Below are 23,406 nucleotides of genomic sequence, written 5' to 3' on the forward strand. Positions count from 1 at the left end.
TCCTTCCTTCCTTTCCTTTCTCTCTCTGCCTTCCTTCCTTCCTCCCTTCCTTCCTTCCTTCCTTCCTTCCTTCCTTTCTTTCTTCTTGTGTTTCTTCCTATCTCTTATTTATATACAATGATAAATGTTAAGAATATTTTATTAAACCAGAGATGTTACTGGGTAGAATGAGCATTCAGCTTAATCATCAAAAGTATAAAATAGAAGGTTAAGAGTACCACAGACAAAGAAAGTGTGCCTTAGTATCTGTATGTCAATTTGTGGTGCAAATGTTCTTGTAATTTACTTGGTTGCCAACTTAGGGCCAAGCAACTGAGGCACATAAAAGAAGCATTGCCTCACGAAGGCAGCTTTTCTGTAAACATGAGGGCAAAGGGTACAAGGCCCCTTATGTGCAGGCCTTCTTTGCCTTGCAGGGTAACCCAGACCTTTGCCAACATTATAGGATTGATGTATCAGCCCTCCTAGTGGCCATCTCAGGAGAGGCTACTGGGGCAATCCCAGGGAAATGGGAAAGCAAACCCTATCCAGGTTCTCCTGAAGCTTACCCCAGCCATGAATCCTCATTTTAGGCAGGTTTTAGTCTCCACTGCCCCTCCAAAAGATGGGGTGAATGTGGCCCCATTAAGCTCCAGGTCCCCTTTTCTCTCCAGGAATTAAGGCAAATTAAAGGGAATCTTGGTGAGTTTTTAGATGACACTGATAAGTATATAGAGGCTTTCCAGAACTTGACTCAAGTATTTGAGCTCTCCTGGAAGGATGGCCATGTTACTTTTGAAACAAACCCTGACCACTGCTGAAAAGTAGGCCACTCAGGAAGTGGCAGAGAATTTTGGGAATGAGACTTATCCAGTTGGAAGAACAGCAGTATCATTGGAAGACCTTAAATGGGACCTCAATGATGAAATGGGAGAATGGAGGAGGAAACTCTTTCAGGTCTGCATATTGGGCTTGTGAGGGACTGGGACAAGGCCTCTCAATTTCTCTGGGCTATCCATGGTAGACCAGGGATTGGATGGGAGTCCTGATTCAATAGAGGGACAGCTGGTCCTAGGGGATGTGTTTATTACTCAGGCAGCCCCTAATATCAGGAGAAAGCTGCAGAAACAGGCCATAGGACCAGGTAGTATTTTAGAGGACCTCCTGAAAGTAGCCACCTTTGTCTTTTACAATAGGGATCAGGAAGCCCAAGAGAGGGAAAGGAGACACAAGAAAAAGGCAGAGGCTCTAATAGCCTCCTCGCTGGCTCACAAACCCCGGAGTCCCCAGGATGCACCTGCTAACTGCTATAAATGTGGTGGACAAGGGCATTTTAGGAGGGACTGTCTGGACAGCAGGAGGAGGCCACCTTGACCCTGTCCAGGTTGTGGTGGGGACCACTGGGGGACAGATGGTGCCCGGAGATATGAGTTGCCAGGTCCAGGGCCAGTCGCCTGTCAGCAGGACTGACAGGACCCAGAGCTGCTCTTCCCAGCTCCAGTGGTTCAGATCGCCATTGTCATCCAGGAGCCTCAGGTGATTCTGGGGATCCAGGGAAGGAAGGTGGACCTCCTCCTGGACTCACATGGGCCTTTCACTTCTCTCCAATCTAGGCCCCATCCTCTCTTAGCACAACCGTGAGGGGTGTCTCAGGAAAGCCCAACCTCTTAGTTGTCACCTTATTAGGCCAGGTCCCTAATTCCTGGGACTCCCTTTCTCTCCCTTGTTTGAGGAGGACCTGGCCCCACAGCTTCACCTGCTTGTGATAGGGAGGCAACAGAGGAATGGCCCCTGCCAGTTGCTAACTGCAATTTGGCAAGGACCATCTGGGATTAGTTTAATGGGTTCATACACCCTCCTGGGGCACCTTTTTGTCCCAAGCTTCAGTTTGAAGCCCTGGAATGGAATACTAGACCTGAGGCAGATGACAACAGGAGTCAAGGGGCACAGCACAGGTAAGCATGACTAAATCCTGCCAATTAGGCTATCCCGCTCATAGATGGAGGTCATGCTTGCATCCATGACATAGATAAGGTCTAGGGAACTCAAAGGTTACCAACAGCAGGAGACATAGGCTCTGCTCAGGTGAGTACAAATATTCCTGTCAGCTATGCCTCCAACTTCACGGGCGAAGGTTGCACTTGCACCCATAGTTGGCACCTGCACAGGTCACCGGCACTTGGGGACATAAGGACAGAAGAAAAAGAAGGGACACCTCTTCTTCTCTCCATCACATATCCTGGGTATTTGCTAGGAAGAGAAAGGAACAAAGTGACACCTTCTTTCCCTCTTCCCAGATGGGTAACCAACCAGTCATTTCAGCTTGCACTCAAGTGCATCCTAAATCACTGGAACTCCTTTGACCCTCAGATTCTGGAGACAGGAAAAAGCTTCTGCCCTTTCACAGGACTCCAGGGTTAATAGGGCTTCATGGCTCAGGGGAAGGGAACCCAGCAGCCTAACATGCTGGCAAAACGGTAAACATTATTACCAGTCAGAATTTTGGCTTCTCTCTCTGTGCAAACTGGTTGCTGGAATGATAAAAAAAATCACTATATTATCTGCCCCTCCATGAGTTACATTGGCCATTTGGCATGGCTAAAGTTGGGTAATAAGAGACTTAAAAGGACTTCTTTAAAAAGGAGTACCATGGTTAAAAGTCAGCTTAATTAAAAGTAGATGTTCATGGATACCCAAGCTATAGGTATATTTAAAAGGCATTTACATCATTTCTCTTTGTGGATCTTGTTTTCCTGGAAAAAGGGTTTTTCTTCTCAGTTGACTGAATTATCTTTCTCCATCTTTGTCTTGCCACTCTTGATGCGCACATGAGGGGGCCCCAAGATAACCTCTGATGGCCTGAGACTCCTTTGGGAAAATGGAGGGGACAACACTGACCCATTTGGGGAAAAACCTGCTTTCCTCATAGAGCCCCAGGGATTAGAGGCAAATGGATCCCTTTCCAAATCTGTTTTCGTCTTCCAGCCTTGCCTGTTTACTGGGCCTTGGAAACTGCATGTTTTCCTAGCCCTCCTTCTTGAATAGCACCACCCTGGGGCCAGTCATCCAATTAGGAGATTGGCACATGAAAAATTTTGGAAGTACTGGACCTCCGTCTGTTTGTCTGTGTTGATATATATGTGTCACATGTGTCATGTTTATATAAAAAAGAGCTCTCATTGATCGGTTTAAAGAAAATAAGTGCTTAGATCAAATATTTTGAAGAAAAATAGAGCTGTAATGCCTTTTAGTTCATGGCTATCACTCTAGTGGAACGGGAAGCATGGGAAAGCAAGGCCTTAAAGCTCACAGCAGGCCATTGCCTCTGGAGGGAAAACATGAAGCAGCACCAGTGCCCACCTAAGGTCAGAGACGTCTGACACTCTAAGATTGGATCCCAAAGAAGGATGCCCCAGGGGATCCTCTGGACCTCAACCCCTCTAAAGGGGATGCCCTTAGCAGAGGTTCTGAGATCTAGTACTGAACCCACCTTAGAATTTTCTCTCACAGCTGCAATACTCTTTGGCCCCGATATTATATGGAATCTGGAGGTTACTGTTGAATGGGAAAGTGAGATGCCATTGCATGTATCCAGGCTTTTGTGCTGTTGTTCTAAGCAGGGAGCCTGGATAACATGTGATGCTATCCTTTGGTGCTGTTTGGCCCCAGTGTTCTTTGGAGTGGGTGGAGGTTTGGCCTTTACAAATCAACCTGCCATGGAAACTGCTTTACCTGAAATTTTGGTTCACAGCCTTCATTGGATTATCTATTGGAGCAAACAAAGTAAAACTGGTGAGCTCGTGTTGTTGTCCTATGGCTAGGGTTCTAAGCAATTGGATCTTCGTTGGTGTGTGTGTATACATGTCTAGATGTGTCTACTTCTATGTACACTTATTGTTATATGTTGTGTCTACCAAATTGGCTTATAAGTAAAAGAGTGTTCGTAAATTAAGTAAATAAGTCTAAGCAATTTTCAAATTCACTTGACTTAAGTAAGACTTTGCTAAATAGGCTGGCTTTTAAATTACTGGTAAAATAAAAATAGAAATGTCTTCAAAATATAGACATGGTCTAAGTAATGCAAGTCAGAAACTAGATTGGCTAAATGCTTTAAGGTTGTAAACTGCTTTGGCTTTTGAAAATTGTTCAACTTTCCTGCTTTACAGTTTCGTAAGGCCTGCCCTAGCTATGCTAGAAATAGTCAGACCTCATCGGCACCTAAGTACATAACAAAAATAACTTACTGGATATTTCACCAAAATTAAGAATTGCTAAGAGCTACCATTATAACATGTAGTGATGACTACTGAAAATATAAAAATAATTTATATTATGTGAGGTGAGTAAGGAGAGTAAAATGTATCATTAGCAAAATAATATAAGAAAATAGACGACTACTGAAAATATTTAAAAAATTTATATTATGTGAGGTGAGTAAGGAGAGTAAAATGTATCATTAGCAAAATAATATCAGAAGGTATGGGAATGTAAATTTTTGCCTAGTTCAGAAGGTTAAATGATTGTTTTAAATTACATAAAATAAAGCTAAAGGTTCAAACAAGTTATGGAAGGTTTGTAAAAAATTAATCTTGTAAAAGGAATCCTGTGTGTGAACATATTGACTAAACTAAAAAGGATATTAATTGGTTTTCTGTAAGTTGAACATTGGAATACAAGCACAACAAAGTTTTCTTTGAAGCACTTACATGCTGTTTAACAAAAAAAAGTAAGAGNGACTACTGAAAATATTAAAAAAATTTATATTATGTGAGGTGAGTAAGGAGAGTAAAATGTATCATTAGCAAAATAATATCAGAAGGTATGGGAATGTAAATTTTGCCTAGTTCAGAAGGTTAAATGATTGTTTTAAATTACATAAAATAAAGCTAAAGGTTCAAACAAGTTATGGAAGGTTTGTAAAAAATTAATCTTGTAAAAGGAATCCTGTGTGTGAACATATTGACTAAACTAAAAGGATATTAATTGGTTTTCTGTAAGTTGAACATTGGAATACAAGCACAACAAAGTTTTCTTTGAAGCACTTACATGCTGTTTAACAAAAAAAAGTAAGAGGTTATAAAAGATTTATAACAATCTCAGTTCATGGTCAAACTGATTAAGATTGGATGGATTTCTGAGTAAGGTTTTACTTTTTTTAATTGGGGTTGACATTAATAGACTAACGTAAGGGTTAAATTTGGCTTTCACTTGAACAAGATTTTCATGCAATGAAAGATTTTGTTTTCTTTGTGAGTAAACTACTGATAAACAAAGGGAAGGACAAGAGATAGTTTGGAAAATTAGGTCTTCCCTCTTAGTGACTAAAGGTTTTTGCTTTGAGTCATTTAAATGAATGACTTGGAGTAACCAGAATTTCCATTAAGTGTTTTGAGCCTTTATAGCTTCAGAATTGTCTTTCCTAACCCCTGAGTTTTGGATGCTACAGAAGAGCCCTGGAGCACCCAAAGGGAGAGGTAAACAGGGTTATTTGACAAGTTTAGTTACACAGGATTATCAAAATAAGGTGTTTGATCTTCAGGTTATATTTTAGTGAAAAATGTTAACGTGTGTTTCAAAATCGTATGGGATTTTTAGATATCTGATGCCTGAGTTTGTGTTATCAATCATAGCTAGGGTTATTAGGTTATTGTATATCACAGAGGTGACCAAATTTCTTCATCAATTGTGCTTTTGACTATGAATACCCTAGGACATTTTGACATTCACAGACAATTGTTGTCATGTTTTGATCCTCTTCAAGGGATGGATTATAGTCTTCAAATGCAGATTTCTGATAATTTTGGAGATTGTGAATAGGAGTTTACTGGGTGAGCTGAAATAATAGAAGACTGAAGCAATCTTGTTTTGACTTTTTGCTTGGAATATTGTTGATCCTTTATCTTGTTTTTCAGAATCAAGGAAGCTTTTCTTTCGAGCTATTTGTAGCTTTTGACAATTGTGAAGGTGAACCAACTAGTGATCTCTGACTATAGCTCAGAAGAAACAAGGGATGGGCCATCAAATTCCAAATGGTCATGAAAATGGAGCCTCAGATGATGGCTCCCTTGTACTGGGTATTCTTAGATAGGTCTCTGAGAGAGAATTGACTGTTGTTTTCCCAAAACAATGCCCCTTGTCAGCATGAAGCAGTTAAGAGTGGTTATCACCCATCCTAACAGCAGTTAGGTGTACCTCCTCAGAGGGGGAAATGATGGCAGCAGCTGCTGCCATCATGCTGGCTGCAGCAGGGAGGCATGGCTGGGGTTGCACACTCCGTGGAGCTGAGGGAAGCCCTGCCCTCCTGGGGCTGTGGATCCAAGCCTTCCTGTGCTCTTGGAGGGGGCCAGCACACAAGATCTGCCTGCCTGGGTGCAGCTGCAATCATCTGACCTGTGGCTGCAGACCTGGGCCTCTCACTCCACACAGCAGGCAGGAGCCAGGGACAAGCAGGAACCCCACTCCTTCCGAGTTGGCAGGGTGGGAGTTCCGTGGATGCAGCTGTGGCTGCCCTTCCAGGCACAAGACCTGGGCATCTCTGCAGCCTGCACCCTTAGGGGCCTGGGGAGGCCTCCCCACTAGTCCCCATCCCAGGCTCAGAAGAGTCTGCTCCCATTGCCTGGCCTCTCTCCTGTCCCAGCACTTGCTCCAATCTCAGAGCAGGGTTGGGGTTGAGACTTGGGGCCATGAATGGCAGCAGGAGTGCAGACAGAGTCCTGGGAGGAAGGAGGTGTGTCCTCAGTAAGGCCCAGCCTTCAGGCCAAGGAGGGCCTAAAGGCTGGGACCTGGGCTGCCAGTCCCAGAAACCAGAGTGGGGACTTGTGGTGCCTCTTCCTGACCTACCCATGGCCTCCCATGGAACAACTGGCATGCACTTCCTCCCTTCTGAGGTCCATAAAAGCCCTGGACTCAGCCAGAGCAGGGCAGAGGATAGCCAGAGGATGAGGAGGGCAGAGAGATGATGGGACAACCAACTGCAGAAAGGAGTACCCTCTCTGCTGATAACTGGAGATGATGGGACAACTCTCAGAGAGGAACCACATTCTCTGCTGATACCTGCAGAGACAACCTGCTGGCAGAGAGGAACCACCCACTCCAGGGCTTCCTCTCTGCTGAGAGCTGCAAACATCAGGATGATCAGTTGCAGAGAGGAGCTACCTCTCCAGGGCCTCCTCTCTACTGAGAACTGAACACTCAACAGATGACCTGCCTACAAGAGGAGCTACCCAATACAGGTCTCCTCTGAGCTGTTGTAACACTCAATAAAGCTCATCTTCGTCTTGCTCACCCTTCACTTGTCTGCATACCTCATTCTTCCTGGATGCAGAACAAGAGCTCAGCAAAGGAACCATGGCCACAGAAGTTTCCAGCCAGAAAATTGGTACCTCAAAGATCCCGTAACAAAGAGACAGTCACTAAAGCTGGGATAGCAGCAGGCATGGGGCACCACCACCCAAAAAGTGCCTTACAAGGTGAAGGGAAGAGCAAGAGACAAGAAAGAAGACCAGAGGGTGTAGCAGACTGGTTGTCCAGCAGCCCACAGATCCTCACCTCTCAGCTGAGTGTGCAGAACCTGTGACTTGCCTGTAACCAATGGAAATGGCAAGTGTCACGGATGACACCTCCGTGATCATGTTCCTTAAGATTATAACGTCCACATGGCTGGAAGTCTGTCTCCCCTGCTGGTTGTGATGGAGCTCTGGCCCTGTGGTGGAGGCCCACATGGCAAGGAGCTGTGGGTGCCTCCAGCTGGCAACCAGTGGGAAACCAAGACCCTTGGTCCTGCAGCAGGAGAGACTGAATCCTGCTGATATCCACTTGAGCTCCAAATCAAATCTTTCTCCAGACGAGCCTTGCAGCAAGGCCACCACTGCAGCTAACACCTTGAATGCAATTTCCAGCTGCCCTTCAGCTACCCTCCTGACCACAGAGCCCAGGAGACATGGAGTGTGCATGCTTTACACAGCTCAGTTTGTGGTGACATGGTGTCACAGCAACAGACAAGAAAGCTTCAGGCTCCTGGGAATCCCAGAGCAGCTGCAGGGTTCCTCCCTGCCCCACACTGAGCAGCCCAGCACTTTCCAGCAGGCCCACTGTCTGCTCCTTGTCAATGACCCAGATGGCCGGGCTTTCCAGATCCCACCTGAGCTCCTACAGGTGCCACTGCCTCTCCTGGGCAGGCTCCTCGCTGATGGTGCAATAGCCCAAGTTCCTTGGGAACCTGGGCCAGGGAGTTACCTCTGCACAGGGGTAATGCCCCAGTAGGCTCTGGCTCAGACTTGCTGACAGAAGGCATCAAAGTGGCACAAGGTGGAAAATACCCCATCCCTCCCCCAGTTTCGGACCTAGGAGTGCATGTGGCACTGGGGGTGAGTCCCTCCACGTGCACATAAGGAAGTACAGATAAACAGAGGCCCATGGTGTCAGGCATACTCTGGATTTCTGAGACTCTCAGCTGAGCCTTAAGCCCAGTAGACCCACTGGCTGATTTGGTCAAAAGCATGCCCCGCCTGGGGGACTGTAGCTCCGTAATTTCCACTCCTGGGGGGTTTTCTTCTTTGGAAATGCTCAGTTGCTGCCAAGGGAGGGCTCAAGGGGGCTGCCGCCCAGAAGGCTGAGCATGCCCTGGGCAGGAGGGAGGAGGGCCAGAGACAGACGCTCCCCAGCCCAAAGGAAGCTGGTGGCGCACACTCAGTGCCAGCCCTATTGTGCCCACAGCCCTGACACGAGTGTCCTGCATGTGAACGGGAAGCAGCCAGGGTGCAAGGGGCCCACTTCCAACACACTTTGAGGAGAAACTAGGCCCCTCGTGGTACCACCTCCCCAGCAGCCACGCCAGGCCAAGCCTGGTGCCACTACTCACCTATTCCATGGAGAAAGCAGCTGCCCCCGACTCTGGTTGCTCAATGGACTCAGGCCTCCTTTCTTTGACTTGGATCAGAGAGCAGGGGGGCTCTTACCCACTCCTGCATCCTTCCTTTTCCAGTGTCTCCCAGCCCCATGGTTTAGATCCATGAAGGGATGATCAGACATTCCAGGCAATCAAAATTGCAAAGGGGAGACGTGACTGAGGACCATGGCCAACTGAGAACAAGCCATTGCCACCATCCTGAGCATCTAGGATGGCAGACCAGGCTCCTTCTGAGCACCCCCTACTGATCTGATGGAACCCCTGATCCTCCATGTACCTGCAGATGAGAAATGAGAAACGAAGGCTCAAGGGGGCAAGTCACCTGCCCAGAGGCACATACCTGGCTCTATGTCAGTCTCAATAAATCAACTCACTCAAAGCCCTGTCACCAGGGACTGATTTTCCAGAACTCCCTGTGCTGAAACCCAATTCACCTAATGTCCCACTAGACACAAACTCCAGGTGGGCATCTCATCTGTCCCAGGTCTCAGTGCCCCCTAAGGCCAGGGAGGAGAAGGGGATCAAACCAGCTGCCGGAGCCGGAGCAGAGGCAGGTCTCACCTGGCAACAGAGAGAAGGCAAGAGCCGGGTTCAGGCCCAGATTTGTACCTGAATCCAGGTGCCTTCCAGTGAAGTGTCTGTCAGCACACAGGGCAGACCAGTCCTGGCCCCAAGGGCTGTGATGGAGGTCTGGGGAAGCACATATGTGTGAGAAAATCAGCCATGATTGAGCAAGTTGGTCACTGGGCACTGGGCCCACCCGGTGATACCAGGTGCAGAGGGGGCAGCTGCCTGGGGTGGAAACTCCTGCTCCTGCCACTTCCCTCCCCCTGGGCTGTGCTCAGGGCCCTGCATCATGTCCTAGGCTTCTGTCCTCCTCAACAGGCCCCCAGGGTTGGCTGTTTCCCGCTTCGTGCCTGTCCGGAGGGGAACGCTGTGCTCCTAGGAACCTGGAACAGATTCTCCCTCGCAGCCTCGGAAGGAATCAAGCCTGCCGACACCAGGTGAGTGAGTGACGTTGGACTCCCGGCCTCTGGAACTGGAAGACATACATTTCTGTTGTTGAAGCCCCTAGTCTGTGGTACTTCATTACGGCAGCCCTCCCAAACAAATCCAGAGACGAGGCCCAGGACCTGCGGGCAGAGCTAACACAGGGAGGCTGATTTGCGGCCATGAGGAGCCTCAGGCCAGGCCTGTCATCCGGGCGGCCCCCACCACGTCCACTCACCACCCTCCGTGCCCTCACGGCCCATTATGCTAACTGTTCCTGGGAGCTACTGAAAATGTGATGCAGAAAATCCACTCATTTTCCTATCTGTTCGAAAACATGGTCCTGCATGTCTCTTTTAGCCCAGGTACCATGGCATAGACACTTGTGATAGGAAGAGAAACGCTCAGGCCTTCCTACACGGAACTTTGTAGCAGAGGGAAAAGTCCTATTCTGTGTACTCTTCTCAGTTTTCTACTGGGGCTCCTATAAAAAAAATTAAAATATTAATAAGAGAAAAACAGTTTCTAGCATGTGCATCTCATATAGACATGAGAGAAATTCAGGAAACAGCAGCTGAAAGAGAGGCTTCACACTGTGGTGTACGCAGCATCTTCACTAAGAACAATTCATTTGTAGAGAAACGCGCGGACACAGGAAAGTGGCTTCAGACTTCCAGAGGCGGCGCTGCAGGGAGGCGTCCGCACCAAGTGGAAAGCTTGGGGTAGAAAAGGCGAATTAGTGAGGCTGGTTACATGAACACCTGTGCTGCCATCTCCAAGCTGAGCGGTGTCTGGAGCTGTCCTTGTGATCAACTTGTTCAGAGAGGGAAGGAGAGACACCTTTGAAAAATGTACGTCCTGCTTTTAGGCAAATACATTTGCTGCTTCTTAACTGCTTCCAGTGCCAAATAATCCTTCGGCTAAGTGGCATGTGGCTGCTTCTTAACTGCCTCCAGTGCCAAATAATCCTTAGGCTAAAGTAGGACGTTGCAGGTCAGCATGTTCTGGCTTCCTTCAGCTCCGATGGGAGGAATCATGACATGGGGTTCTGTGTACTCTCCCAGAGGCACAGGGCCTTGGGGAGCGCCCAGCATGTATGTACACACATGGTGTGACTGGCAGTGGGAAAGTTGTTGGGTGTGTCTGGGCTAGTTTGCTTAGGCTGCCATAAAGTACCACGGACCGCGTAATTTCAACAATTTGTTTTCTCATACTTCTGGAGGCTGGGAGTTCGAGATCAAGATGTGGGCAGGTTTGGCTTCTTCTGAGGCCTTTCTCCTTGGCTTCCAGTTGGCCATGCCTCTGTGCGTGTCTGCATCCTAATCTCCTCATCTTATAAAGACACATACATTAAATTACATCCCATTCATATAATCTCATTTTAACTCAATTATCTCTTTAAAGACACTATCTCCAAATAAGGTCACATTCTGAAGTACTGGGGTTAGGAGTTCAAACATGTGAATTTTGGGGAATATAGTTCAACCCATAGCAATCTACCTCAGCACCCAAAGGTGGGAAGATAGCGTAGGAACAGGTCAGAAGTGTCAGTTCAATGGCTCCAGTATTTCAGCAGCGTCAATGCCAAGGTTAACTTAAGAGACTCTGACCCGAAGGAGAGAGAACTCTGTTGGTGGTGTTAAAATATAGATCATAAGATGACAGAACAGACTCTGTGGCAATAAGATGCCAAATTAAAAACGACCTACGGCCATGCCAGGCAAGGGTTAAGTCAGGCACTCCTACACTTAAAAAATAAACTGGGTTCTAACTGCCACAAAGTTTTGTTGTTTTGTTTTTTGTTTGTTTTCCCTTTTTCTCTGGCAGCTAAATAAGCAGGAGCCTGGAGATCAGCAATACAGCAACAATTTCAGCTCACCACCTATGGCCAGATGCAGACTAACTGACCCCCTGCTCTACCAGCCATAACTACAGCTTTGATTCAACAAAAGCCTGATTTCAGGGACTTTCTCCTGGTAAGAGACCACAAAGCATGGACTGGTCCTGTCCAGCTTACTGAGGCATGCACTGAGGGCGTTCATGTCCCTGCTTCACCTTGTGACACATAGGGCCTAACTATAATGCATTTAAATGTTAAGTCTCCACCCCAAAGTGATCATGGGGCGTATGTAACAGGAATGGTTGTTTATTATGCATGTGCATGTCCCCATCATGAATATTCATAGCTCCCCCCATAACCTGTTGAATATGTATACTTGGCCAACCCATTCAGCATAAATTCCTGTCTCATCCTTCCCTCTCTCCAAGTGCCTGCCTTTGGTCTCTGCCAGAGGTACACACAGCCTGCCAGGATGGCGATTTTGCAGGCTATGACCCTTTACAAGAAATAAAGCTTTCTTTTTCAAATTTGTGAACCTCATCTTAAGTTGACAGGGGACAAAGCTGAGGGGAGGAAGTGGAGACTGCCTCTGGGGAGAACGGGTGCTGGAGTGGCACGTACTGATTTTCTCTTAGCCTCCGTAGGATTTCGGTTTTTGCTTTCATCCAGCTTTACTGAGGTGTAATGGACAGAAAAATTATGTAGAATTGACCCTTGAATAACCCAGGGATTAGGAGCACGGACCCCACACACAATCGAAAACCCCCAGATAACTTTGACTCCCCTAAAAGTTAACAACTAACATAGCCTACTGTTGACCAGAAGCCTTACCAATAAAAAAATAGTCAATTAGCACATATTTTGGATGTTGTATTATATACTATATTCTTACAATAAAATACAGAAAACGTTTTAAGAAAGTCATGAGGAGAAAATATATTTATTATATATTAAGTGGAAGTGGATCATCATAAAGGTCTTCATCCTTGTCTTCACCCTGTGTAGGCTGAGGAGAGGGAGGAGGAAGTGGGGGTTTGGTCTTGCTGTGTCAAGGGTGCCAGAGGCGGAAGAGGTAGAAGGAGGGGCAGACACACCAAGTGTAACTTTTACTGAAAAAAAAAAATCCGCATATAAGTGGACCCACAGAGTTCCCTGTATTGTTCAAGGGTCGACTGTATACTTAACGGTGTATGACATGATGTTTTGAGATATGTATCATTACCAAATCATTGCCCCAATCAAGCTAAACATACCTCAAATAATTTCCTTTTATTTGGAGAGGGGAAAGAACACAAGATCTACTCTCTCTGAAAATTTTAAATACACAAAGCAGTATTGTAGTTATCATGCTGCACAGTGGATCTCCAGAACTCATTCATGCTGCATAGCTGAACCTCTGTACCCTTTCACCAACATCTGTTCACATCCCGCACCCTCTGGCCTTTGGTCACCACCATATTTCACTCTCTGCTTCTGAGTCCAACCTTTTTAGATTCCACATATAAGTGAGATCATGCGGAATTTTTATTTCCGTGTCTGGCTTATTTCACTTAGCATGTTCTCCCAGCTCATCCATGTTGTCACAAATGACAGGATTTCCTTCAAGACTTAGTATTCCATTGTGTGTGTGTACATACACACATTTTCTTGATCCATCTTTCTTCATTTGTCAGTAGACCCTGATGTTGTTTCCCTATCTTGACTATTGTGAATAATGCTGCGATGAACAGGGGCTGCAGAGATCTCTTAGAGATCTCTTCAAGGTACTGACTTCATCTCTTTTGGACATATATCCAGATGTGGGACTGCTGGTAGCTGTTTTTGTTTTTGAGGAACTTCCTGCTTTCCATAATGGCTGTACCAATTTACATTCCCACCAAAGGTGGACAGGTGTTCGCTTTTCTCCACATCCTCACCCACATTTGTTGTCTTTTGTCTTTCTGACAGTAGCCATTCTGGCAGGTGTGAGGCAATGTCTCACTGTGTTTATGATGTGCATTTGCCTGATGATCAGTGGTGCTGAGCATTTTTTTCATATACCTGTTTGGGCCTCACTGCTCATCAACGGTGTGGTCTCATACAGTCCACCCCCCCAGCATGCTCCGTGGGAGCCTCTGGAAAACAACAGAACCTCGCCACAGAAGGGAATTTCCCAGTGGATGGTCCACAGGCCACCAGCTCTCCCAGGCAACACAGGCAAATGTCCAGGAATTGCTGCATAGCTGGAGGCCTGCTGGTCATTTTCTATCGTGATTTCGTTCAGCAACTCTCCTTTAAAGACTCTGAGAGGTCTCATACCAAGAAAAGCTGTTTCACTTTAATTCAGCATTTCCCAAACTTAGAGCTCAGGTTCTTTTCAGTTTTTGCAAAACATCTGTTAACAACATACAGAACAAGTGTTCCATGGGGCACACTTTGGAAAATGTTGCTATATGACAACCCATGCCTATGCCAAGGTTTTCTAGTTCAAGTATGATTTTGCAGTTAGACCCAAGGACCCTCTCCCTAATTGTTCCTGAACAGCTGAGCCCTAAAGCCGCTGGGTGGGGCAGAGCAAAGCAGGCACCCCTCCCAGAGGTGAGGCGGGTGAGAAGAGTGACCTCATGTGTCAAGGTCATGGAGGTTACAGAAAGGAGAAACTTTCCAGACAGAAGTAAACCAAATGGCACAATGATCAAATGCAACACATGACCATCACAGGCTCCTCTACTGAAAAGGGCATCATTGTGACAGCTGTCAACACTGAAACAGCATTGAGGCTTAGCTGGCAGTACCGTCCCCACACATTGTGGTTCTGATGGTGGCATCTTAGTCGTATGAAGGTCCTCATTTGTAGGAATGCCTGGTGATGGGACTTAGTCTCAAATGATTCAGGGTAAAAGAGTTCTTTGTCCTGTAAGTTCACATGTCTACACGTTGTCTCAAAATGTCTTAAAGAAAAATAAAACCCTGAAGCCAAGGGCAAGGCCACCAGTCCTTTCTTGAACCTGACTTCCTGCTTCCTTCCAGGGCTCTGTGCTCCACCCTACCTCGAGCAACCCACCATCACTTCTTGGTTGCCACCAAGGCCAGCATCCCAAGGCTGCTTTCTCCAGGTTGGTGCTGAGTGGCGCCAGGTGACCTCACCTGGGCTGTGAGCCTCCCTCATTTTATTTTTACTTTCCCAGGTGTGACAAGTGACAACCAATAACCCCATTCAATAGATTGTGTGTCCCTCAAACACTGGGCATCAAAACGACATTATCAATTACTTTTTATTCAATTCCATTTGCAAACTGGTCAAACTACAAAATAGCATAAAAGGTAAAGAAATACAAATAACTGACCATTCACAGCCTACCTTCAGTCTGTCCCTCTTTAAGAAAAAGACCTGGCCAGGTGCGGTGGCTCACACTTGTAATCCCAGCACTTTGGGAGGCCAAGGCAGGTGGATCACGAGGTCAGGAGATTGAGACCATCCTGGCCAACATGGTGAAAACCCATCTCTACTAAAAATACAAACATTAGTCGGGCATGGTGGTACGTGCCTATAATGCCAGCTACTAGGGAGGCTGAGGCAGGAGAATCCCTTGAACCCAGGAGGCAGAGATTGCAGTGAGCCAAGATCACGGCACTGCACTCCAGCTTGGCGACAGAGTGACTCCATCTAGAAGGAAACGAAAGGAAAGGAAAGGAAAGGAAAGTAAAAAGGAAAGGAAAAGGAAAGGAAAAGGAAAGGAAAGGAAGGAAAAGGAAAGAAAGGAAAGAAAGAAAGGAAAGAAAAAAAAGGAAAGGAAAGGAAAGGAAGGAAGGAGAAAGGAAGGAAGGAAGGAAAGAAGGAAGGAAGGAAGGAAGAGAAGGAAGGAAAGAAAGCGAAAACAGAAAGGAAAGAAGAAAGACAGAAGGAAAGAAAGACAGAAGAAGAACGAAAGAAAGGGAAGGGCGAAGGGGAGGGGGAGGGAAGAAAAGAAAAGAAAAGAAAAAGAAACCTGACTTCCTCCCATCTGAGAGAGAGCCTTGCAGGCAGTCTGAGGCTTCTCAGCTCAGCACAGCCACGGCTCCCATGCCCAGCTTCCCATCTGGATGCTGAAGTGTCTCCATCTCTTTACTTTCTTCTAGACTATCTTTCTCAAAAGCCGAATCTGGCCCTTCCACAGCTCTCAACTGCTTTCAGGACAAGTTCAAAATCCTTAACTGCGACAGTCACAGCAGTCTCCAAGTTCTGGGCTTGCTTCTGCCTTACCTATCCAACACCCCCGGGCCACACTGTCCCCAACTCAACATGGCAATCTTGCCGCCTTGCACACACAGCTCACCTGCACCACCTGCCCGTTGACCCCATTCTCATAGAACAACGTCCAGAACTAACAGAAAGTATGACTCAAGTACACAAGAGGCCAACAAACGACGACTCAACAGAGTGGAGCCAGAGAAATAAGGGCATGAGTGCACCTCCCTGAGCCATGGGATTCTTCAGAGTTGGTAATTTCCAGAAATCCAGTCTTGTCCATATGACCTCCTGGTGACACACACACTGGCCCTTGTGACCCGATCGCCAACAGGGGTAAGATCTGTGTACCCATCAGTCCTTTAACTTGTACAATGGATCGGACCAGCCCAAAGTGTTCTTTAATCACCAGGTGGCATCTCAGTTGTGTGAAGGTCCTCGTTTGTAGGAATGCCTGGTGATGGGAGGGAACTTAGTCTCAAATGATTCAGGCAAAGAGTTGTCCTGTAAGTTCTAATGTCTGTATGTTGTCTCCAGTCTATATGTTCCTTCCTGAGGAATCATCTCATGTCATGTATTATTTTAGGGTTGGTGAAGTACAGGCTTCAGATGCTCTTAAAATGTTCATAAGAACCAGATTTCTACTTCACCATGGATTTCCTTGGTGTGGGGTTTGCCTGTTCCATCTTTAGCACGCCAGTTCTTATTCTATGTCTCTGTCATTCATGGACAGTCTCAAGAAAGGGGCACAGAAAATTTTGTTAAAAGGAAGCTAAATACCCAGGTTGTACTCCATCAATAAAATCATTTTTCTCTGAAGAGTCCAATTCTGATTTGCTGTCACGTGATATTTTTTCCTAAAAATATCATCTGTAACAACAGCTGGCAAGTAGTTACTCTTTTTTCAGAGGCTTGGGTTTTTAAGAGTCAAAGCAAATGCACTCAAACATGTTGTCACTTCTCCTTCCCCACTGACAGCGACATTAGCAGGCAGCCAGCGGTGCAGACAACACGCCTCTTTGCCATCCAGCTTACCAAGGGGACGGGCAGGTCCCTGCATATGCCTCTCCTTACAGAGAGGGCTCCCCATGGTCTTAGCAGGAGGTGGGAATGGCCTGGACAACAGCCCCCTGGGTAGAATGCCTGAGGACCACAGTCTTTCTTTGGTCATAAACTTTTAGAAGACCCTGACATGTCTTCCTCAGGAAAGGTATTGCAAAGTCCTTAAGAATAACTTTTTTAAAAAGGTGACTGCAATTGGATAATTGAAAATTAGATAGTTGAGGTTTTGGACTCTATGGGGAAAAAAAAGAGATGGAGAATAGGATGTTGAGTCTAAGAGGTTTGTTTTTAACACTGGAGTAATTTCCTGTTTCCAGGTTAACATGCAGGTAAGCTCTCAGTCACTGCTGAGTAATTTAAGATGGAAAACTCAGAGAGCTTACTCAAGAGAAAACATTCCCATGTTAGATTAGGTTGCACACAAAAAAGCTTTATTGTCTCACTGGACTCTGAACTCCATGTTCATTGTTTTGATGAACAGGACCACACCCCGAGGTTGGCCTGGAGAAGGTACAGAAATCAGATCTAGAAAGAGCTGAGGGGAGGCAGATTGGACCCAAAGTTAATACCTATGACCAGGAGACTCCAGAGAAAAATGAAAGTGCTCCTCACAAAGGGTCAACGTCAACGAGAACACCAGAGTCAGAACCCAAATTCAGTCACCTAACAGAAAAGACAGGCAGGCAGACTGGCAACTCGCTTGGGAACGTCTCACTATCAAGGAAAAAACTGTAACACCCAATTAATAATTTATCTTTTATTGAAATTGCTGAATACTTATTTTACAGTAAAGTTGATTGAAAAAATGAAGAGAAAAATCAATTTTAAAAAATACACTCATGTTGAAATCAAACAAGCCAGCCAAACCGGTACAGGCTGAGGGATGCTGCAGGGTGGTTTGCTTCTCAGCAATACAACACCAGAGTCTATATACAATTCTACAATGCGAGAAAAGTCATTCACTAAATATGGCAGAAAAGGCGCTGCCGTCAGAATAAGAACACCAGCAGCGCATCCCTCCTCCTCCACGCCGTGCCCGCCCGGCCTCCCTCCTCCTCCACACTGTGCCCACCCGGCCTCCCTCCAGCATGAGGCCAAGTGCAACGCTAGGCCCGAGGCTCTGGCCCATGATTTTTCATGCAGTTTCTGTAAGTCACACACTGTGCAAATTAAGGCTTCTTATAGGTCGAATGGTTGATCAATACTTTTTTCTTAAAAAAATAAGCACAGTAAAGGTGGTATCATGAGAACCTGAAGAGATGAGACCTATACCCCAAATCTGGAAAAGTTCATTTTCTCTGACACCTCAACTCCACTGAAACACACACACACACACACACACACAAACACACAAATCAATCTTTGGGCAGGTTGTTTGAATTCACCAGCCGGCGAAAGAAATACTGACAAATGTGCTCTGTACGCCCGGGCTTGAAGATGTCATGCAAAAAGCTGCAGCCATTCCTGACTAAAGGCATAGAACAGGCGCACTCTCCAAAACCTAAGCACTCAGGGGCCCTGTGCACGTATGTGTGTGTGTGCGCGCGCACGTGTGTGCCCTTAAGAAACAGAAAGCAAAAGAGAAAAGAGACAGAATGAGCTCCAACTCAGGGGACACATTAATGACCAGTTCAAAATCCCACCGGAAACTGTCCCGCACACCGACAGCCTCGCCATCTCAGGATGGACAAACCGGTGCATTACACCCCTGCCGGCAGGAAGAAACGGTGGCTGTTTTCTTTTTTTTTCCTTTTTCTCAAACCTGAGTAATTGTCAAAGTCAATAAATAGGGGGAGAGAATTAAAATGCTAAAATATATCGGGGTTAAATACCCTATTGGGCCTAAAGCAGCAAGGGTTTCTTTGAATGCAGCCCTCTGTTTTGAGATGCGTCTGGTCTTACGCTTTTAAATGAGGACTGGGGCAAAAGCCTGGGTACAAGGCACCGCCCTGTGGCCGATCTGAGCCATGCCTCATTCCAATGACTGTAAACAATGAGGAAGGAGTGGGGCCTGACCTCCTTCACCCTCTCCCCCATCACGAAAACTCTTCCCTTTTGAAAGTTTTTGTTAAAGGCAAAATTATAGAAGCATCATCGAGTGGAAGTCTTATTTGGTTGGAGGTGCTTGGCTGTCCCGCGGCTCCGTGCCCCCTGCAGGCACTGCGGAGTCAGATGTGTAAGAGGTCCTCGTCGCTGTCGTCATGGAAGGACACCAGCTTGGTGGAGCTCACTGTCTTCTGCTGTGCAGACCTGGACTTCCCTTTCCTCACCTTCTCACCCCTGACCAGCCCTGCCCTATCGTCCTCACGCTCCTGAAGGGTGTTGCTCTGTGGGTTTCTCACCGGGTGGGAGCTCTCTGCCCCAGCTCCCCTGCCCGAGTGAACTTTCACCTCTGGGATGGTCAGAACCTCATCCTCACTGTCCTGGTCATCCCCATGCAGGGAGCTGAGGGCTTTCACAGACTTGGTGGTAATATGGCCGTTCTCCTGCCCTTCCTTTCCCTGCCGTGGAGAAGGCAGCTGGATCTCTTCCATCAGCCACTCTGTTTCGTTCTCATCTGTCTCTTCTTCCTTGTTCACCTGCCAGGGATCAACAGCAGAGACCACGTGAGCCCCCTCAGAGACCCCATTCTGCTCCACCATCCACCCTATCAGGGATGCCCTCTGCTGGCACGAGCTGGGGAAGAACTGGCCCACTGTCCTCACGGTCACTGCGTCTCCAGTTCACAGGGAAAGGAAGACCAGGGCTGGCAACACCTGCCTGTCCCTAATGAGACTGCACCAAGGCAGGAGGGTTTGGGAGGGTGACAGTGGGGCCATTTGGCAGGATCCTCACAGCCAAGGGTGGGGCCAAGCAGAAGGCATTCAGGATGGCCTGGACCCGAAAAGGAGACCAGTGACCCACCAGCTGCGCTGGGGGAGAAGGGGCTCTTCCGGGTTACTCATCAACTGAAAGGTACCCACTGCATGGCAGCAGAGGAAAGTCAAAGGAGGGACTCGAGTCAAAAGCCTAGTTTTAGAAAGCAATTCATCATCACCCATTGAGACCACAAACATTATGTCCTTTGATCCAGACAATGCCTCTTTTCTGGAAATTTATCTGAAAGCAATCATCCAAATGCTAGATGCACAACTATCTTCACTATCGTGTGTGTGTTTTTTTAAAGAACAGCCAAAAACAGTGGAAACAACCTAAATATTAAATACTTCAAAGAAATCAGTTGTAACCACGAGAGAAACTTGAGGGGAAAAAAATTTAAAAAAAAAAAAAAAAAACTGTGCTGGGATAAGCGGCTGAGGCAACGGGTGTTGCTTTCCCTTCTGGATTCCAGTCTGCCTGTGACTGCTTTCCTCAGCATCCCTGGTGAGAAGAGCATGGACAGCGCAGCACGCGCGGGCTGGGGAGGCAGGCCCTCAAGAGACCCGCCACAGAAAATTACCTTTGAGTATTTGTAGGACACGTTGGAACTTCTCCTGCAGCAAGTGGTCAGCTTACTTATCACTGTTTCCCTATAAAATAAAAAGGAGACAATCATTATTCCAGGGTAGAGAGGGCATGGGCAAGAGCCCCAGCCCTGCCAGCCCTACCCCCATCTGCACCACCAGGGGGCTGGCTGCATTTCTCCCACATTCTGAATGACAAATAAGCAGCCGCTGTGACAGGTTATACCCTAAGGTGTTTGTTGTGACTGAGTGGAAAGAACATGGGCTTTGGAATCCAACAGCAGAGGGCCCTCCAGAGCAACTTAACATTTGGGCAAGGACTTTTTCACATATGACTCTAACAGGACCACGCCGGTCTGCCGCCCCAAAGCCTGCCCGATGGTGGCTCACAGGGACGGACATCACATGCCCTTCCCGGCCCAGACCTTCTTCTGTCCCACTCTGCATTTTGGGTGTGAAGGAACACAGTCGGTACTTTTTTTTTTTTTTTTTTTGAGATAGTGTCTCACTCTGTTGCCCAGGCTGGAGTACAGTAGTGCGATCTTGGCTCACTGCAACCTCCACAGTTGGTACTTTCTGACCACCTCTCTCACTGGCCTGTGGCTCAGCTGGCAAATGACAGTGGCAGCAGGGAACACCTGAGCTGGCCAGCTCCTGCCCCCAGGCCAGAGCCACTAACACTGATGCCTGATGTGAAAATCTGCTTGACAGTCACATGGCGAGTCCTCTCACCCAGCAAAGTGGGGCAAAAGGATGGCATCACAGCTGGTACATAGCAGGCGCCTAATAAACTCTTGCTTTTATGACATGGGGGGGCAGAGGGGTCAGCTGCTCAGTGGGAAAAGGCACCCATGAAAGATGCCGTTTAATGTTCTACCCAACTTTGGACACAAAGGACCATGGTCCTAGAAGACACAAGCACGGGTGATGTGTGACGGCCTCAGGCATGGTCAGACAGAAAAGAAGGCGTTTAAAACACAACACGGGGGGCTGCTTCCAGAGAGTTTTGAACTAAGAACTTGAGACCTTTGCTGTTGTAGGGCTCAAAAACAAGTAAGTAAATAAGTAAATAAACCCCACAAAAAGGAGTCAAGATGAGCTATGGGAGGTGTGCATCCACCCAGCCCACCTCGCCCTGCACCCGCTCACCTCCTCTCCTTCTTGTAGAGCAGGAGGGCCAGCAGGCAGCAGGTGAGTGCCACCAGCAGCAGGCTGAGCACCGCGCCGACCGCCTGGCTCCGCTCCGACAGCCCCTTGTGCATCTGCTCGTCGTCCCCAGGATTCTCGCTGTCAAAGCCCACCCTGCAAGGACGACACAGAAAAGGAGCCATGTCACAGGGTGGTCCTGCCGCCACGGCCACAACTTGAGACCTGAGTCCCCAAGGCAAGAGCAGCTCTGACTTTCCCAACCCCATGTGATTCTTACTCCTGCCCAGAAAACAAGGCCACGAGGCCCACTCTACACGGAAAAGGGCTGCAAAAAGTTCCTGATGATGAGTTTGGGGCAGGGTTGTCAGAAAACAGACAAGAAAGCACTGCTTCCAGCTCCATGAACCGTCATTCTCCCAAACACAGAGGAGACAGGCAGGAAGGATGAGGCCCCTCTAGGTGGCCCAACCCACAGCAGGACCAGGCTGGGGCAGAGGCTGTCCCAAAGCACCACACTTCTCTCCAGGGTCAAAGCTCTGTCCTCTTGGAATTTCTTCTGGAAGCAGTGAGCACGGCCCGCCGTGAGATACCATCTCCACAGGTAAGGGGCCCAGGGGGCCTTAGAAACAGGCCAGAACAGGGTCCAGGGGTGGCCACAGATCAGGATGGGGGCCCAGGGAACAGCCACAGCCCAGCATAGACCCCGACACGTCTCCTCTCTCCAAGCCTGCTCCATCCCAGGAGAAGGCTCTCCAGCACACCAGCTGCCTCACCAATGGTGTTTACCATTCCCACCCAAGACCCACATGCACACTTGTGGGAAAAGCAGTGCATTTCCATGACATCAAACACTCAAGCAGAGTCAGGACAACAGTAATAGAAAATGAGAAACCACCACGGAGACCTCCCTTTGCGCTTGCGCTCAGAGAGCCACATGACACTCAAGAGTATAACAACTTGACACCAATCTCTCTGGCCCTCTGTCATTTGGGGCCACACACACAGGAACAGGATCACATAAACAGCAATTCCTCTTGTGCTGCCCAAGATAACAGGCAACCCCAGCGAGGCTCATCTGGCACTGCTGAAGATGCCGGCTGCTCAAAGAACTGAGTCTGAGGGCAACAGGCCAACCTGCCGGCGCGGCCGCAAGGGCTGCAGCTCTCAGTCTAAGTTCAGCTTAAGCCAAACAGTCCAAAACATCAGCCAGACGAGAAACCACAGGGAGAGCCTGGCGTCTAGTTCTAGGCAAAAGCACCACCACGCTCCACAGACAGGTCTGAGAGCTCTGCAGACATCTCCCTCCAAGCCAGAAACCCACTCACCCAGAAGCAGCTCCGGCCACTCAGGACCACTCGAAATGCATCCAAGAGACACATTATCACTCGGTTCTAAGCGTATTTTACTTTCTACCTTTGATTTCTTCTTTGGACAATGGATTATTCAGAAGTGGGTTTTAGTCTTCAAATGTATTTCTAGTTTTCAGTTGTTTGTTCTTGGTTCCTAACTTAAGTGCATCATGTATGTAGTTAATTGCATCCGTCAGAAATTTGCTGACTTAGGTCGAGCACAGTGGCTCAGGCCTGTAATCCCAGCACTTTGGGGGGCTGAGGCAGGTGGATCACCTGATGTCAGGAGTTTGAGACAAGCTGGCCAACATGGTGAAACCCCATCTCTACTAAAAATACAAAAATTAGCCAGGAGGTAGTGGCACAGATCCATAATCTCAGCTACTCAGGAGGCTGAGGCATGAGAATCACTTGAACCTGGGAAGCAGAAGCAGCAGTGAGCCAAGATCGCACCACTGCACTCCAGCCTGGGCAAAAGA

General features: G+C 47.6%; 1 protein-coding gene across 2 annotated transcripts in view; it reads right to left on the bottom strand.

The window, feature by feature from the left end:
• Positions 1-17,728: 17,728 nt before the first annotated feature.
• The window catches only part of IGF2R (insulin like growth factor 2 receptor), a 138,567-nt gene continuing 132,889 nt past the window's right edge, over positions 17,729-23,406 (bottom strand). For both annotated transcript variants that reach the window (XM_017853516.1, XM_017853517.1), the window contains 3 exons: positions 21,579-21,731; positions 20,426-20,495; positions 17,729-19,565 (listed from right to left, as the gene is read on the bottom strand). In XM_017853516.1, the coding sequence (XP_017709005.1) occupies positions 19,155-19,565; positions 20,426-20,495; positions 21,579-21,731 (634 nt within the window). In that variant the 3' untranslated portion in view covers positions 17,729-19,154. The remainder of the gene's footprint in view (positions 19,566-20,425; positions 20,496-21,578; positions 21,732-23,406) is intronic.

Source organism: Rhinopithecus bieti, unplaced genomic scaffold (genome assembly GCF_001698545.2).
Source record: "Rhinopithecus bieti isolate Rb0 unplaced genomic scaffold, ASM169854v2 scaffold_37503, whole genome shotgun sequence".
NCBI classification, from domain to species: Eukaryota; Metazoa; Chordata; class Mammalia; order Primates; family Cercopithecidae; genus Rhinopithecus; species Rhinopithecus bieti.